This window comes from Oreochromis niloticus, linkage group LG17, assembly GCF_001858045.2.
Source record: "Oreochromis niloticus isolate F11D_XX linkage group LG17, O_niloticus_UMD_NMBU, whole genome shotgun sequence".
Lineage (NCBI taxonomy): Eukaryota > Metazoa > Chordata > Actinopteri > Cichliformes > Cichlidae > Oreochromis > Oreochromis niloticus.
Window position 1 is genome coordinate 35,294,687 of NC_031981.2, and position 17,838 is coordinate 35,312,524.

Sequence of the window (17,838 nt, forward strand, 5' to 3'; positions counted from 1 at the left end):
TATGAGGATAAAACCAAAACCATGCAATAGAAATATCAATAAACAAACATGCAATGTAACTATCACAATAAAATCATGCAAATAAAATCAACACTATGTACCAATACACGGTCTGATCCAAAACAAAATATAAAAACACAATTTTCCACTGTGTGACATATCCAGCAGGAAATGTCCCTGCAGGACAGTCTGGCTCTCCCGAACCCAGGCTTCTCGTCGAGAAGGGCGTGTCAATTGCATTAAGGGACCAGTTAAATATGGTCAGTTAAATAATGCTGTGTGTCACCATCAGTACTATGCAGGATGAGGGAGCAGCTGATTTTAATAGCTCCTTATTACCCCAGCAAGCTATGAAAGGTGGACCTAGCCTGTCTTGTCCACAGCAAGCAGTGGGCACTGCTTTTGCACAAGGACCTGGTATCACAGGCACACGGGCAAATTTTTCATCCACATGCAGTGTCTTGCACTCTGGCCTTGGTACATGACAGGCTGAATTGAAATGAGTCAGAGGGTGAAAGAGACTATTCAGAGTACAGGAGCTCTTTCCACAAGACCACTTCACTCACACATCAGTATAAATGTCTTATCCTTCCTTCATGATATACTAGATGAGGGGAGAGCATTTCCCACTGTTAAAGTGTATTTAGCTGTGATTTCATCCACACATGTTGGCTTTGGTAATCACCAATTGGCCAGAATTCTCTGATAAGGATGTTTATGAAAGAGGCCCACAGACTGGGGTCTACTGTTAAGCCTTGCAGTCCCCTCATGAGATTTACCCACAGTTTTAAAGAACAAATGCTCATTATTAACTTCTTACAGTTGTGGTAGAAATACCTTTCCTAAATCCTATACTTACTGTATATAAAAGTAGTCATACTACATTATATGTACATTCTGTAAAAATACACTTTTACTGAAATAAAAGTACAAATCTTCTGCATTACAATATACTTCAAACTCTAAATAATTGTTGAGTCAAAGTGTGAAGCAGAACTAATTCACATCATAATTTATTCATTGATTTATATTTTATGTTGATTTCATTGTGCTAAATAGGATTATTTCATAATGGTTCATAATAGTTCATAATGAAATATTGCCAGTTTACCTACAGCTTTTATATCTCCTGTGCACTGGTGGGTGTACTGATTCATCACTGGTTTCACTTTAATACTGAAAACCATCTTAAAATCTGTAGAATTCCAGGGCGCACACTGAAGCATTCCAATCGAGACATGTTTGGGAAGTTAGTTGTGTTTGGTGTAGACTGAGCAACTTTTTGTTGGCAGGCTTAAAAATGTTTGTATTTTGGCCAAACTTATGATTGCTAGATCTTGATGCACACTTCCTTTCATGATCCTCATGGGGTTTTTTTCTTCATTTTATTTATTCTTTGAAATCACAAGTGCTAACCAAACTACAGCAAATTAATGGGACAGGAGTGCAGAGACTTCAGGACTTACCTTAGAATCTCAGATTTCTTCAGCAGTAACGTAATCCAGTGATAGTTTAAGTATTTCCACGGCTGCACAGGAAACAATAACTGTTGATAATAACAGTTAATAATTTGGCAAACAAATCCACTTTAAAACGGCACTTGTGGCTGTCACAGTGTAACTTGGTTTAATGCAGTAACCTGAAGTGACCGTCAAAGAGACACATCACATTAGGACCCTGTCCTTCTTTGTGGTCCACCTCCAAACAGTCAAAACTCAGCTGATTTGCATGAGCAGTGCAAAGAGCTACTCGCGAGAGCGTAAAACTACAGCAGCTCTCATGTATGAAATATATGATGGGTTTTGTCCATGTACTTTGAAAAAAATTAATAAATACATGAATGCAATCAACAGCTTTGCAAATCTATGTGGCTATATTATGGTTTCTGTTTCTAGTTTTGTTAAGTTCCTCATTTAACATAGGGGTCACTGTCCCTGAGTTGCATAAATATTTGATGGAACAAAGTTTTAAAATATACAATATATATGATTCGTATGAAATTTTAGCTTCAAATGCCAAACACTTTGTTCTCATAGGAAACTCAAATAACCACTTGGTCCAATTAAGGTATGCAGAAGAGCATCTCTGAATACATAAAATGTTGTACTTTGAAACCTGGAATCTTCACTGGCCTTCCTTAGCACCATAATATAATTTGGGAAAGACACTAAAAAAATGTATTAGTTTTTCCTATTTTAAGTAGCCAAGTCCAGTAGTCCTGCATAGTCCCATATTTGAGAACACACTAATGAAAAAACTCAAATTGCAAAAGATAATTTGTGACCATTTCTGAATAAAATATGGTTGAATTTCACAATACTGCAAAATAAAGCATGTAGAATCCTTTTAAACATTAAATACATAAGTCACAAAACAATGCCATTTTCATTCAGCATGACTATAAAGATAAGAGTAGGAATATAGAACAGAAAATGAACTGGCCTCTGGAAGTTGAGGTCATCTTGTGCGCCTTCCTAGACAAAGTACAGATGGTAAGATCATACTTCTCCAACTGAAGTATCACCTGTTGTACTCTTGGAGGTGCTGCTGTAAGTGGCTTGTTTGTGATGGACTCAAGAGGTTTATTGTCACTTTCATTGTCACATACTGGTGGATAGCACAAAGCTCTTTTTCAATCTGAGTATAGTTAATTTTAAACACATATCCAATGGCTCAACATCTGGCTCACATTTACTTGCATCAACTTGTAGTCTGAGCTCTTTGCTGGGGTCAAAATACGATTGGACTAGAACAGGCTCTCTTGTGACATCCTTATTTTCCTGAAATCTTCATGCTGTGTCACATATGAAATCATCATAATATTTTTGAACAGGTGATGAAAAGGTGCATTGCTAGACAGGACACATTTTGTGAAGTAGCTGACCATGCCAAGGACTGGTTGTAGCTCACCTTTGTCTTCTTGGGCCTCCATGTGTCAGACAGCTGCAGTCGTAGATATATCACACTTGACTTCTTCTTAGGTGTGATCACACGCCACACTGTTTCAGTTGAACTCCTTTTGCTCTGCAGCATTGCAGCACAGCACATATGACTATATCTTCCTCTATTGCCGTGACTATCTGCAGACTTTCAGGTTTAATTGACTTTCCACTGGAAGTCAACTTGAGAAGATTTCAGACGAACAGATGGGCAGACTCTGCTCTTTGTAACGTCCAACCGCTGTGTTGAATGTTATCCGGCACACATCTGAAACATTAGTGTGACTTGCCTTGTTGCTTATGTATTTCCTTTTTCAAGATTCAAAATACCGAGAGGAGAATGTTTTCTTTTGTTGTTTTTAGCCTGTCTTGCCCGGCAGCTTTTCAATCAGAATTATGATCTGAATGCACTGTTTCGCCAAACATGTTTACTTTTCTAAGGTGAGTTCTATGAGCGCTCTCTATGTATCTTTTTATTGAATTTATTATATTATTATTACTATTGTTATTTTTTCTATCATTATTCACACTATATGAGTAATATCACAACGTCACAGCTGGCTGGCAGGCAGGAAAAACGAAATGGGAAATGATGATGATATCAAGCGCACAAACTGATTTAAAAACGTTCCAAAACGCTGAAAAAAGCACGGCTTATATTTTGCGCTTTATATTGACATGAACTGACTGCGCTTGTGTTTAGAAAACGGCAACTTTTGCGAGTCACCCGTAAAACTAACCACACCTATGAGCGCGGTCTGTGGATTTTGCCCAGTGAGGGTGCGCAAGCAAGCAACTTGCCAAGAGTCCAACGGGAACAGTCAGCTCATCTTATGCACGAATGATGCTGTTAAACAAAGCATTCAGTATCTCTGCTGTTAACGTTACCGAAAGTCCCCTGCTCTTTGCTTTAGCGGTGCGCGTCTCCATGATACATTCATGATCATTATCAGTCCATTTAGTGGAGGCTATTAGCGAGTGTGAGTCTGGGGAAGGATTCAAAACGATTCCAATTTAGTAACACGCGCACGGTGGGAAGTTTTATTGATCCGACATTGCTTTTGCGTGTCAACTTGAATTTTAAAGCTTTTCTGTGCATTTACTTGGTTACTGTGTGGGCATGCACTCTGGGAACAAACAAAACAAATCCGTTTTAAGCGTTGCATGAATAACGATTTTTCACAGAGTTGGTCTTTCACAAATAACGGAATTTGTGATCAGCTTTCCCAACTCTCCTTCTGGATGAATTCACTGAGAATGAAAGGAAGCTCAACTTTCTCCAAAACTTTATTACACTCAGGGTTTTCCCCCTTTTCGATCTAAATAATTGTTAGATCTGTTATTTCAGCTTTTTAAGGCTGTGAAAGGTTGACAAATACACTTTAAACATATAGGAAATAAATAAATGAATAAATATGATTAAATATAAAAGCCAGATAGAATGTAGTACATTGTCTTAACATGTTGGACAGGGGGGATTAAAACACGCTAAAGGACATTAGCATTCATGAAAGAAGTGTAGTTTGGACACGGAAGAGGGGTTTATACGTCATCACTTAACAACCAAATAAGGGCTGTGCAGTCCTAAATGACGTTAGACTTTAGAGGAGTGGCATGAGTAAGGTGTGAGAGAAACATAAGTGCACTGACAGGAGGGATTGGGATATTGATCGGTCTGTCTTTATGTGGAGAACGTGGTTTAAGTCAGGATCGACGTGTCAGATGGATCTGATTTCTCTTTCTTTCTGTGTGTGCATTATGATAGTTTGTCTGCCAGGAGCTGCAAGATTCTCCAGCAGCGGTAAGTTAAAGAAAAAGAAAAAAAGAAAAGAAAACTTCCACATTTGTTATGTGTAATTACAAATTAGATTCAGGTAGACAGGCTACCAAGAATCATTTTTCCATCACAACCTTCAAAATTAATCATTAATGTATGTATAAGATCAAACATTTGAGCAATTAAGATTGGTGATTGAAGAAAGACATGCTTTTACATGCACATATTTGTCAATCTTAAGACCTAAATGCTGAAACTCACAATTTTGTATCACTTTGGATGTGGACGAATTTGAGTTTGATTTTAGAATTAATAGGTTAACCTTCCAGCCTTAAGGTCTGCCATATAACGATTTACAACAAATAATAAGATTAGTTATTATTTACTTTATTTTACATTTTATGATATTGTAAATATTCACTTTTCTTACAGATAACAGCTGTCAATGTCCAGAGATTCCTCAGAGAAATTTAACTAAACCCCCACAGCAAGGCTGTTTTAAAATTGGTAGCCATTTTTTCTACAAATGTATAGATGGTTACGCAAGGGTAGCGGGAACATCAAATTTCATCACCTGCATCGCAAAAGAAGTTGGTGTACACTGGACTGAGCCAACACTACAGTGTACACGTAAGTCAGTCTGTCTGTGTGTCTAAATGAAAGTTGCATCCTGTGTTTCAGTTACACCTTTTTGAGGTAATATGGACACTGGCTGTAGCTCAGGGGATAGAGCAGGTCACTGATCCGATTGATGGTGGTTCAATCCTTGACTCCCCCATCCTTGGGAAACCCTAAGTTGCTCTCTGATGCATCCGTCTGAGTATGAATGTGTGTGAATGTTAGTTAGTAAGCACATAAGATCATAGAAGAAAGCGCTTGTGTGGATGTTGTATAGAGAGCTCCAAGTCCGCCGGGAGAGTAGAAAAGTGCTATATATGAATCAGTCCATTTACCATTTACATACCACGGAGGTTGGCTGTTAGTGTTCAGTATGTGGACAACAGACAGATGTGTTCTTTGCAGTAACATGTCCAAAATGAGGAAAAATCATTTGTAATTGAGATTTAAACACGTTGAAACTGATTTAACTAGGCATAGTGTGAGTGTAGAGAAGTACATCATCAGCAAACACTGAAATGTAGAGCTTTGAGTGATGCATAGTAAACGATGTGACTGTCTAATTGTAGAGCTTTTGAAAGTCTGCAATACTTTTAGCTTGAAAGTGGAGACGATAAATCTATCAGAAAAAAGCTGCATTACAAACTAGGGTATGTGTGCTTGCACTGATAAGAGTAGGATCTAAATGGTAAATGGACTGATTCCTATATAGAACTTTTCTACTCTGAGTACGCAAAGCACTTTATATAACCTGCCTCATTCACACAAGCACTTTGTTCTATGGTTTCTACACAAGTGCTTACTATCTAGCATTCATACACATTCATTCTCCAAGGATATTTAGCACGGTGACTGGAGCAGCCGGGGATAAAACCACCAACCTTCTGATTAGCACATGCCCTGCTCTACCTCCTGCACTTTAACATCCCCATCTATACAACAGGTTTTGGAGCCTGACAAACTTAATTGTGTTTTAAATATGTTTTACCTATTTATTGTGTTTCAGCAGACCCAAGGATAACCACAACACGTCCAACAACAACAAAAGTAAAAGGTAAGTGTTCGTCCATCTGTATTGCTAAAAAAAAAGAAAATAGTATTACTCATAATTTGTTGGTGTGCATGATCAATAATGGTTTAATTTTGCAGTTTTGCTTTGACATTTCCCATGACTCCATCAGTACCTACTCTGTCAGTGATTCTATTAGAATCAAACTCTCACCAGTAGTGATAACAAAACAAAAATAAAACACTAATTATGTTTTAGAGCCGTTTTATTAGCAGTGATTGTTACAGTAGCTGCAGCAATGTTTGTTAGTAATATCTATGTATATTTAATGATCTGACATATCGTTTGGCGTTGGCAGCACTGATAAAAAGACATAAGACCATGATGGTGGTAGCAGAGTTAAGATGCTAAGATTTTCATTAAGAGGAACCGGGATGGACAGGATTGGAAATGAGAGGGACAGCTCAAGTTGACCAGTTTGGAGACAAAGTTAGAGAGGTCAGGCTGAGATGGTTTGGACATCTGCAGAGCAGGCATAGTGGATACACTGGACAGAGAATGTTGAATATGAAGCTACTAGTCAGGAGGAAAAGAAGAGGAACAGTGAAGATTTCCACGGATGTAGTGAAGGAGGACATGCAGAGGGTGCAGTACAACAACTAGCAGATGTCACATGTGTTTGAAGTTACATTTGTATTAATTGTTTAAATTAATTTTATCAGAGGACTATTAATTCTATCTTCTAGCCATAGAGATAAAATCTGCCTTACATGATTTACAAAAAATAATAAGATTAGTTATTTTTACTTTATTTCACATTTTATGATATTGTAAATATTCATTTTTCTTACACATAACAGCTGTCAATGTCCAGAGATTCCTCAGAGAAATTTAACTAAACCCCCACAGCAAGGCTGTTTTAAAATTGGTAGCCATTTTCGCTCCAAATGTATAGATGGTTACGCAAGGGTAGTGGGAACATCAAATGTCATCAGATGCGTCGCAAAAGAAGTTGGTGTACACTGGACTGAGCCAACACTACAGTGTACACGTAAGTCAGTCTGTCTGTGTGTCTAAATGAAAGCTGCATCCTTTGTGTGAGTTGCACCTTTTTGAGGTAATATGGATGCATACTGACTGTAGCTCAGGAGGTAGAGCAGGTCACTGATCGGAAGGTTGGTGGTTTGATCCCTGACTCCCCCATCCTTGGGCCAACCCTAAGTTGCTCTCTGATGCATTCATCTGAGTATGAATGTGTGTGAATGTTAGTTAGTAAGCACATAAGATCATAGAAGAAAGTAATGTTGAATGGGTGAATGTGGCATGTTGTATAGAGCGCTTTGAGTCCTCCGGGAGAGTTGAAAAGTGCTATATAAGAATCAGTCACATTCATTCTCCAAGGATATTTAGCACGGAGACTGGAGCAGTCAGGGATCAAACCACCAACCTTCAGATCAGCACATGCCCTGCTCTACCTCCTGAGCTTCAGCCTCCCCATCTATACAACAGGTTTTGGAGCCTGACCAACTTAAATATGTTTTAAATATGTTTTATCCATTTATTGTGTTTCAGCTGACCCAAGAATAACATCAACACGTCCAACAACAACAAAAGTAAAAGGTCCATCTGTATTGCTAAAAAAACAAAATAGTATTAGTCATAATTTGCTGGTATGTATGATGTGGACCACAGAAGTGTTCTATGCAGTAACATACCCAAAATTAGGAAAAATAATGTGTAATTGAGATTTAAACTGATTTAATAAGGCATAGTGTGAGCGTAGAGAAGTACATCATCAGACAGCCAACACTGAAATGTAGAGCTGTGAGTCATGTGATGTGATTGTCCAATTGTAGAGCTTTTGAAAGTCTGCAGTACTTTTAGCTTGAGAGTGGAGACGATAAATCAATCAGAGAAAAGCTGCTTTACAAACTAGGGTATGTATGATTGCACTGATAATAGTAGGATCTAAATGGTAAATGTGGTGAATGATGGTTTGATACTCTCATGTCTTTCTTTGTATGAATGTAAGACTTTGCATCAGCATTAAAACAAACTGTGTAAACTGACACAAAATCCTCTCAAGTTTTGATCAAATATATGCATTATAAAACTAAATATATGACCAAAGTGCATGAGAAATTCTTCCGTGCCAGACAATCACTGTCTATTTCCCAGAATGCTCCAAACTGCAATACCGCATTCTGTCAAGAGCCCAATTTCATACATGCTTTACCATTTAGCTTCTCAACTGATCTGTACCAAATATTTTCAAATCTTTTTGTTTTGTTTTGAAGTGTGATGTTCATACATAGGTTCATGAAGGAGAGCCTCGCACTGTTCAGGCAGCAAGAAAAGACAAGCAGGTGTCTAATGTCTGCTACTCCATTTAACAGTGAGTGATGTTTTTTTTCTTCACAGCAGCAACTTTCACCACCAAGATGATGCAGAATGTAAGCACTTTGCCATCAGTGCCTGGAGAAAGGGACAACATAGAAACATACACACATGGTAAACAGCACAAAGTCACACCGTGCTTGAACAGTAAGTTTCTGCTTTGCTGTTGCTGACAGCTTATTTTTACCTGCTGAGTTGGCGTTACAGACAGCCAAAATTAATGACTAACCACATCCTTTCTAACATGCTTATGAACTCACCTCTTCATCCTCTTCAAGACCAAAAGAAGAGAACAGGAACATTCACCATCAGATAACCTTTCAGAGCTGAACAACCATATCGAGGACAGATAAACATAAGTAGTTAAGGAAGTCATCAAAGCAGTTTAACAAAACATAGACAATTAATAGTTAGTAGCATCCAGAAATAATTCATCTTTCTGCCTTAAAAATAATTATAAAAGAATTACACACTGACTGAATCGAGCACCACAGATGAAACACAAACACCTGTAAAAGGAATTTCATGGGCATCCCATAGGCCAAATATGCCCTGCTAATGAGTCTAAGCTATGAATGGTATGTGAAGCCAAAGTGAAGCCTCACCTTGAGCTAGCTAGCTGAGCTATGTTGTCTTGTTTTTAGATTTTAGCTGTTAAGTCTCTAAAGAAAGGCATGTATCTGAGGTTTCACATGCTTATCTAACACATAGTTCTAATAACAGAGTTAACACTGCCACAGAGCCAGAAAATGAGACAGTGAGGAGAACATCTGTGCACTCCAGTGTGATCTAAATGGTCAAAGTCTTTCTTGTAACTCAATCTTAGCCACAGTGCTTTACCGAACATAAAGACTAACTTATTTTCACTTTGATCTTAATCTCTTCATCATTATTGTTTATTCTTGTTCGCCACATTTCCAAGTATTGTGAGTTTTAATTCCTCGTTTCCTTGTATCAGTTTACGGTTATTTTCATGACTATTCTGCCTTAAGCTTATTTTGTATAGTCTGTTGTTGTTTTCTTATTCTTCCCATTAGTTTCCCTCTGTGACAGGTTTGCATGTTTCAGTCTGTCATCCCTGATTTTGTTCCCATTGTGTTCCCCACCTATTTCTCCTAGCCTCATCACATTTTGTATTTATTGTCTCACTCTCCCAGTTGTCCTTTGTTGAGTCGCCCCACATGCTTGTGTGCCTGCATAGTGTTTCCGCTCCTTGAGTTAGCTGTGTATGTATTCCTTGTGGCTTCTGGTTATTTGTTTTCCCTAGCATTCCTTTCTGCTTTTGGACCATGTAAACCTTTGGACTATTTAGCATTAAATACCCTTCACCCCAGATTTTTTTTAGACTAGGACACGCTGCAGACACAGCACAGAATCCCACTGAGTTTGATTATAGTCTTTGATGTTTACACTGAAGCACTTGAAAGATTCACAAAGCAGACTTGGAGTCATCATGTCTGATAAAATGCCATATTATATGTATTATTTTCTGTGGAGAAACTGAGAATGAGAAGAGTACATGGGTAGAAATTGATGTTCAGTATTTTCTCTTATTAGCGGAACCGTCTAAAGCAGCAACGCTGGCATCCATCTCTGTCACTGTTTTACTGGTGATTCTCTGCTCTTTGGGTATCATCTTCTTACTGTATCAAAGGTAAAAGAAAATGTTTGGATAACAGCGAGCTTGGGTGAATTTTGTACACACCCATCAGATTACAGTTACTTGTTTTTTAATCAAACTCATTGCCGTCTGTCCATTTTGTATCTCAGGAAGTCAAAAAAGCACATCCCACTGCAGACGCCAGATGAAGTGAAGCCCATGAATCCTGCCCCATCTGAAGTGGACTTGTAGATAATGTAGTACCCTATGGCTTTCCCACTGACTCTTACCCTCACATAGAACTGGACTCTGGTCAGATGGTGTTTGTCACAACCTGATAACCCATTTCATCTTCCATCAACACCATCCCCAAATCATCATGGCTATCTTGCTATGTTTTTTGTTGTTTATATAGCCTAAGAAAGAAGCTTAATCTTAAACAAAAAGACTACTCAGTTTTTCTGTCCTAGCAGCAGTTTGCTTCTCTCATGTCATAAAAAAAAACATAATTAACTCTGTTAAGGCATAATTCTTGCTGTTTTCTTCTTCAATGTGTTTCAACTTATAGTGAAGTTGTCTTACTTAATTCAACTGCTAAATTGTAGCTTTCTTACTTGATGAGAATGATTAAGCGGTATTTTAGTATTTTATCTTCACTACCACCTTGTTAAAGGCACTTCGTTCCATTGTTTATACAAACTAAACTTTCCTGTATCAGATCAAAAGTCCAGAGTTTCAGTAAACAGCATCACTTCAGTTGTTATTGTAGTGTGTATTGCAACACGTAGAATTAGTAAAGGAGAGAAAGAGTATGAAGATCTTCATCCTGGCAGAGATGAAGACAATCAGATAGTCAAGAAGAGGAGATATGCCAGAAGGACAGCAGTATGTCTATACTGCTCTATACATGTGTTAAAACCACCAAGAGAGAACTGAAAAAGGATTTTTGAAATCAGTGACATTTTGACAGTAATGAATTCAAAAGCATGGGCCTCATTCACAGTGTGTATGCACAAAACTATGCGAGAAGGAAATTGTCAGTATTTAATTACCTGGGTTTGTTCATGCTCTGCAAACAGACTTGGAATGGGGCCAGAATCCTCTCACTCATGATGAAATACTTTAGAAAGATGTGCCCTTCTGGTTTCCTCCTCAGACACCATTGTTTTCATGCCTTATGCACAGAAATTCTCCCTTTTTGTTTGTTTGTTTTAGCCGTTAATGCTGCTGTCTTAAAACATTGTTCTCCACAATACACCTCGAGCTAAACATATTTTTCTGTTTCCACCCATTTACCTGCACGCCCAATGCTTTAGAGCATGGGTGGGGGAACTCCAGGCCTCGAGGGCCGGTGTCCTGCAGGTTTTAGATGTGTCCTTGATCCAGCACAGCTGACTTAAATGGCTAAATGACCTCCTCAACATGTTTTGAAGTTCTCAAGAGGCCTGGTAATGAACTAATCATTTGAATCAGGTTTGTTGACCCAGGGTTCGATCTAAAACCTGCAGGACACCGACCCTCGAGGCCTGGAGTTGCTCACCCCTGCTTAAAAATAATTCTGAATGAACAATGAACCATGGTAAGAAATTGTCCGATGCACATGTTGCAATGCGTAAATCTGCCTGTGAACCCAGCTGATACCTTAGTTCAATCCAGCTTATGTCTTATGTCAACCTTTCGCTTTACATGAATAGGCTACAAGCCCCTTTATCTTTACACCTTTATCTTTACAAGCCCCTTTATATTTATCTTCTGTCCCGTGTAGAGGACACTGGGTCTTCCTTGATAACAGAATGATGTGATATGATTATGCAGTTTTGATTTTTGTGTGGATTTCTTGTAAAATGAGCACTACAACAGTTAGATGAACACATCTGAATGCTGAAAAGTTCCCATAGAGCTCAGAGGGAGACATCCTAGCTTTAGAGGAGCCTGAGGTGGGGGAAGTGGCTGAAGTGTATTATGGATAGTAAGAATTATTTAAGCTGGAATTTGAAGTTGTGGGAACAAAAACATCAGGTCAGTCTTCTCCAAAGGCAGCTGTCCATCCCCTGAAATTCCTCAAAGCAGTTTAAATGGGGATCCAAAAGATGCCTGCTTCCAAACTGGGAGCGCTTTTAGCCTCAAGTGTATATAGGTAATGCGAGGAGAGCAGTGATCTCAAGACTCAGATGCAAGGAAAGTAAAGGTGGTCCAAAGTGGACCAAGTACCTGCTCCAGTGTATACGTAAGCCTTATTTATTTATATATTCACAAGATCAAAAATATCCAGATTTTGGTTAGCAAGAAAAATGACCTTAATGACTATGATCTAACAAGTTTCCACACTATTTATTCTAAAGCTAGTAAAACACTAGGTGGCCCTTGGATTTATAACCTTTGATTTATAAGTAGCCCAGGAGAGGTGCTATGGCATCTACTATTAGAGAAAATACTTTTGTCCCCCCTAAAGAATTAATATGTATCAACATTACCAAAACTATTTTCATGTATCTAGAGGTTTCTGTGGTTAGATACAAAAAAGTTCATTTAAAGAGACCACAGAAGATGATAGATGCACATTTATTAAACAGCAGCTATAACACAGTTCACATGGGAATAACTATTAGAATGAATAGAATAAATAATAGTCATATTGGGGGACCCTCCTATGAAGCCTGTGTTTATATAGACTGAGATCCACTAGCTTAAGCTTTAATTGTTACAGATTTGGCAGCAGGATTTGTACATATAGTAGTAGGTCTTTGGGTGGTAGTAGAAGTGCTGGTACTGGAGCAGTAGAAACACTATATTTATTAAAGAAAGAGTTCACAGCAGTTGTATTAAACACTGTAAAATAATGCAAAATCTCTCATGTAATTTCAGCTTTTATCACATTCATTCTAAATGCACGAAAGTCTTTTATACCCCACCACCACTGTCCATGTAAGAAAAAAATCAATATCCCAGTATGCTCCAAACCACAGAGACAACCAGGCTTGGAGTGGTATTAACACACTTCCATCTGGGATGTGATGCAGAGCAGAAGCATTTTACCATCAGTGACTGGAGAAAAAAAACATCACAGAGTCAACAACACCTGGTAAAGCGTTCAAATAGTGTCAACTGATCTGTATCAAGGTTAGATGTTGCTAAAGGTATGCAATGTCATGGCCACGTCCTGTTAATTGGAACCCAACAGAATCCTGAGGTAATGAACATTCATAATGAGTGAAGTTTTCAGAATAAAACAAGCACACCAAGGACAGAAAAACATGGGCTGAGACATTAAAATAGTTTAACCAAACTTAAGGTTTAATCTGAAATTCTGTTAAGTTTTGATACCAAAATAAGCTAAATTTGTCTCCCTGCTCAGTAAAGCAAGTAAAGCAAAAGGTTAAACACCACAGTCATCTTTTGTAAAATTTCCTAAAGCTAAGATTAGTCATTTTTTAAACTTTTTCTTTCATATTTCCTTTGGCTGGCTGTGTGTGGAATGCTCTTTCTATGTTGTGATTTGTTTATATATTGATGCTTCTTACAGATAGAAGCGCTCCATGTCCAGAAATTCCTCAAAGGAATTTCACTAAACCACAAATAGATTGCTTCAAAATCGCTAGCAAGGTGTTCAGCAGTATAATGGGTATAGCTTCAAGTGTAGGCCTATACGTAATCCTTGGGACCAAAGAGATCGAAGTGATGTCTCTCTATTCAGCTAGCATATTGCAACATTGGCTACAACATGAGCGTGAGACATCCAAATACCACAATGCTACAAATCTTGTGAGTTTTTTGGGGGGTTTTTAATAATGAGGTGATGAGATAAGAAGCAACAGATTGTACATCATGTAGTCAAGCTTTTACGAATATTAACAAAGGTGAGGTTTTTTTTTTCCATCAGTAGCTGGAGGAAGCAAAGACCACAGAGCATTGGCAGACTCTGTGAAAGCAATGGTCTCCAGATCCAAATCAGATTGGCTTGATATTAATCAATTGCACATCTGAAGACACTGAAAATGAAAGTTTTGTCTTAACAGATCTCAAGAAGTTTAACAAAGTTTAATGATGACATTCCTTTGGGTCAAGCATGCCTCTGGTGCTGTAGCAGCCGCCCTTTTACAAAGTGGGATGACCTTGTTTACACTTTTTTCATATATATGAGGAGCAGAGCTGTTTCTTCTGCTATTAGCAGACACGGGCTCTTACTGTGATGGTACCTAAGCCAGATCAAACTGGTATTTTGCCTCTAGGCAAACTCTTGCTTGTGCATAAACATCAAAGCGATGGTATTCCTTCCTGCTGAGCTGCATATCTTTAAGAAACATTTGTTCAAACAGCCAGAAGTTGGTTTCTTTATTGAACCAGCCCAATATGTTTATCCCCACTGATATCCAGTCAAGAAACAGAAAGGCATCCTTTTATTTATTTAGCACATAATTAATCTGAAATGTACATCTAGTAAGTGTTTGGGCTTCTCAAGGTTTTCTTGTCTATTGTTCTTGCCCACTTCCCCTTTTCCCTTGCTCTAAGGTGGACGTGGTCAGCCTACACTCCTGTTCCTCATCATGTCACGACCTAAAAGCATTTAGGGACCCTTTGTTTTTAATGAGGCTCTCTGATGATGTCCTTCTCCTTAGAAAATTCTTGTCAGCAAACTTCGTCAAACGATGTTTTAATCTGCGGCCTTAAGTGGGCCAAGATTAGTTTCCCCATCATCTTCATCACTTCATGTGATATGAGGGCAGCTGTTTGATGCTCAAAGGCTCTGACAGTGTTGACTTTTTCGGTACTTAAACACGACAGGAAGTTTTCATTTCAGTTCAGATTCTAAAAATGTTTATCACAACACCAGTGTAGCCTCCCTTTTTCCATCAGCTAATCAGTTGGTTGGTGGTTTGATCCTTGTGGTCCAGTCTGCATGCCAATCCGTGAATCTGCAAAATTAGGCCCTATAAGTGCATTTGAGGCAAACATTTTTGTAGCTTTAGGATGTTGATTACGTATGTTTTTATGTACTTTTTCTTCTTTTATCTGATATATTTTTTCAGCCAATTATAGGTGTGTTTCTTTGCATGCAATATGTCTGCAAGGTTACTGATTTCCTGTGTTAAAACCACCAAGAGAGATTATATATAAGAGAGAAGTTCAGTTTGGCCAGCGGCACGCCAATGTTTTCTGTATAAAGGTAAAAAAACAAGGCAAAACATGTTTGTGGCACCACCTGCTCTTCTTCCTGAGAAAATCTAAAGATCGAAATTGAAAGTCTCCTCTTTGTATATATATCTTTAGTATCACGGAAAATGTTAATCTTACAGCAGGTGTTTCCATTTGTAACTGTGACCTTTATATGATGGCAACTAAAAAGGTTTTTGTGCAGTGCTTCAGGTTGATATCCAAATCATGACTAAATATGTACCATTATTTTGGGCATAAGTGCTAGATGCTTAAATGAGGGATGTCTGACTCAACCCTTAAGTTGGGCAGAGCAGTAAAACTCCCCTTTCCGTCATGTTTGGTTATTTAAATGTTTATCTATGACTTAGTTATTTTGGTGCAATATGAATGGATACTGAGGTCTTTGTCAGTATGAAAAAGCTGTGCAAGTCCAAAGTCGATGCCTTCCCTCACATTTTCCAAAGCTTTCCAGTGGGCCATGTTGGAGTCTTTGGCGGGCTGATTCTGGTCCCCAAGCCTCATGTTTGACAAGTTGTGTTAAATGTATTGTGTGAGCTTACAGCTTTCTTTTTCTGCAAATGAGGTCACTGCAGTCTCGTATCTCACAACGAACTTCAGACTGCTGAGTGGCTGCAGGAAATAGCGACTGATAACACCACTTCCACAGTAACCTCACTTGAAATATGTCAACATTTTCCTGTGATTAAGTCACATTTGCTCTTCCTGATGTCTTTCTTGTTGTTTTCCATAACTCAAGGAACTTGTACAGCTTTTCAGTCAAAGCTAGTGCATGCAAACACATCTGGAAGTTGTTTAACTTCAAAGTTCAAAAAGTAAACTTGATGATGAAGCAATACAGAAACTGAAGTTTCCTGTTATAACTATCGGTTCATTGCTTTTGAACACAAACCAGATGGGCTTGTAAAGCAAAACAAAGTGAGATTACGAACAATACTTTTCAAAACTGTTTTATTAGTCAGTTCGATTTGCTTTAAATCCACCTGAAACTATTAAAAACCAGCCTTACGTTTAATTTCATGTATTAATATGTCATAACTCACTCGCTTCTGAATTTTAGGCAGGGGTGAAGTTGTCTGGAAGCGCTCCCAGAATGGAAGCCGCAGCTTTCAGTGGAATCCTGCCAGGGTAACTGGTGGATTTATTGGCTTCCAAACAATGTGGAGTATTGTTAATGCAGCTCTTCCTCAATAAAAGGATTTAATAACTAGCAAATTCAAGACGGTCATAACAAGGACCATTCTTAAAAACTGCAAAAAGTTACAAATTATTCTGTCATTAAAATGTAATCAGATTTGATTTCAGAAAAGACTAAAAAAAAAGCAGCAAAAGTGGCACAAAAAACTTGTTTAATAGTCACACAAGGCTGGAGGCTCTACTCTCTCAATCAAAATGACACAAATTATACAAAAAGTATAAAAATAATCACAACAGACAAAATAGTTTTTCAGTAGTCGGTCCGTTTAACTAAGCATGAACCCCAGCTGTCTGTGTCCTGCTTTTGATCGTTTCGATCTATTTTCCCGACCGGACTGTATCATTGTAGCTCCTTAAAGACAAGCAGTTAGAAAAAAAGCTCCAGGAAAAATGCGTGATGGACCGGCAAGTCGAGTCTTTGTGGGATTTCGGCCATTGAGAGTACGTCGTCGGTCATGAGGAAGGCGATGGGCCCAACGCGGGTCCACACACACTTCTCGCACAGCGGCCCGCCTTCAGACAACCCATCAGTCTGCAGGAGGGCAAAAGTAGAAACATAAGAATTATATAATATTCTTATATTATACTATTATCCTTTACATCAAAGAAGGGTCTTACACATCGCATCTGCTGTCGGCACATGATGAAGGCTGAGCCGGGGGTGATGCAGTTGGGACAGTTTCCGATGGAGCATGGGAGAGGCTGGTCGCTCTTCAGTAGGGAACTGGGCATCTCTGACTTAAAAAAGTACTCCTACAGATAACAGTGAAAAAAGGCAGAGTTTCATTTATATGGAATAAACTGCCTGTAATACATGGAGCAGGACATACGAGTCTGGGAGTGCACACGCTAAAAATCAAACCCATGAGCCAAATCCAGCCCACCCCTGTGTCACCCAGCTGTTGCTGTGATGTGCACAGAGACTTGTAAAGCATAAACTCTGTCAAACCACATGTGACACAACTTTTAGTTTCACAAGGCTGAACATCGTTTAACTATGTACAAGAACAAAACGAGTATATGTCCCTAGTAACATTAGCTGCCAAGTTCAGGCTTCTGAAACGGGTCTTAGTGACTCAGCTATAAAGTGGCCTTCCTGTAGGACAGTAATCTAATGGATTGCTTTGCT

At 38.6% G+C, this 17,838-nt stretch overlaps 2 protein-coding genes across 2 annotated transcripts in view; one reads left to right on the top strand and one right to left on the bottom strand.

Annotated features, from left to right (window-relative positions):
• Positions 1 to 10,853, top strand: part of LOC100696399 (interleukin-15 receptor subunit alpha) — a 26,853-nt gene extending 16,000 nt beyond the window's left edge. Inside the window, exons 3-8 of the mRNA XM_025899451.1 lie at positions 4,705 to 4,740; positions 5,149 to 5,346; positions 6,341 to 6,388; positions 8,765 to 8,887; positions 10,298 to 10,394; positions 10,511 to 10,853. Coding sequence (XP_025755236.1) covers positions 4,705 to 4,740; positions 5,149 to 5,346; positions 6,341 to 6,388; positions 8,765 to 8,887; positions 10,298 to 10,394; positions 10,511 to 10,592 — 584 coding nt within the window. The 3' untranslated portion in view covers positions 10,593 to 10,853. The remainder of the gene's footprint in view (positions 1 to 4,704; positions 4,741 to 5,148; positions 5,347 to 6,340; positions 6,389 to 8,764; positions 8,888 to 10,297; positions 10,395 to 10,510) is intronic.
• A 5,988-nt stretch (positions 10,854 to 16,841) lies between these two features.
• fbxo18 (F-box DNA helicase 1) overlaps positions 16,842 to 17,838 on the bottom strand; it is a 31,045-nt gene continuing 30,048 nt past the window's right edge. Inside the window, exons 20-21 of the mRNA XM_005460397.4 lie at positions 17,328 to 17,462; positions 16,842 to 17,241 (exon numbers count right to left, since the gene is read on the bottom strand). Coding sequence (XP_005460454.1) covers positions 17,077 to 17,241; positions 17,328 to 17,462 — 300 coding nt within the window. The 3' untranslated portion in view covers positions 16,842 to 17,076. The remainder of the gene's footprint in view (positions 17,242 to 17,327; positions 17,463 to 17,838) is intronic.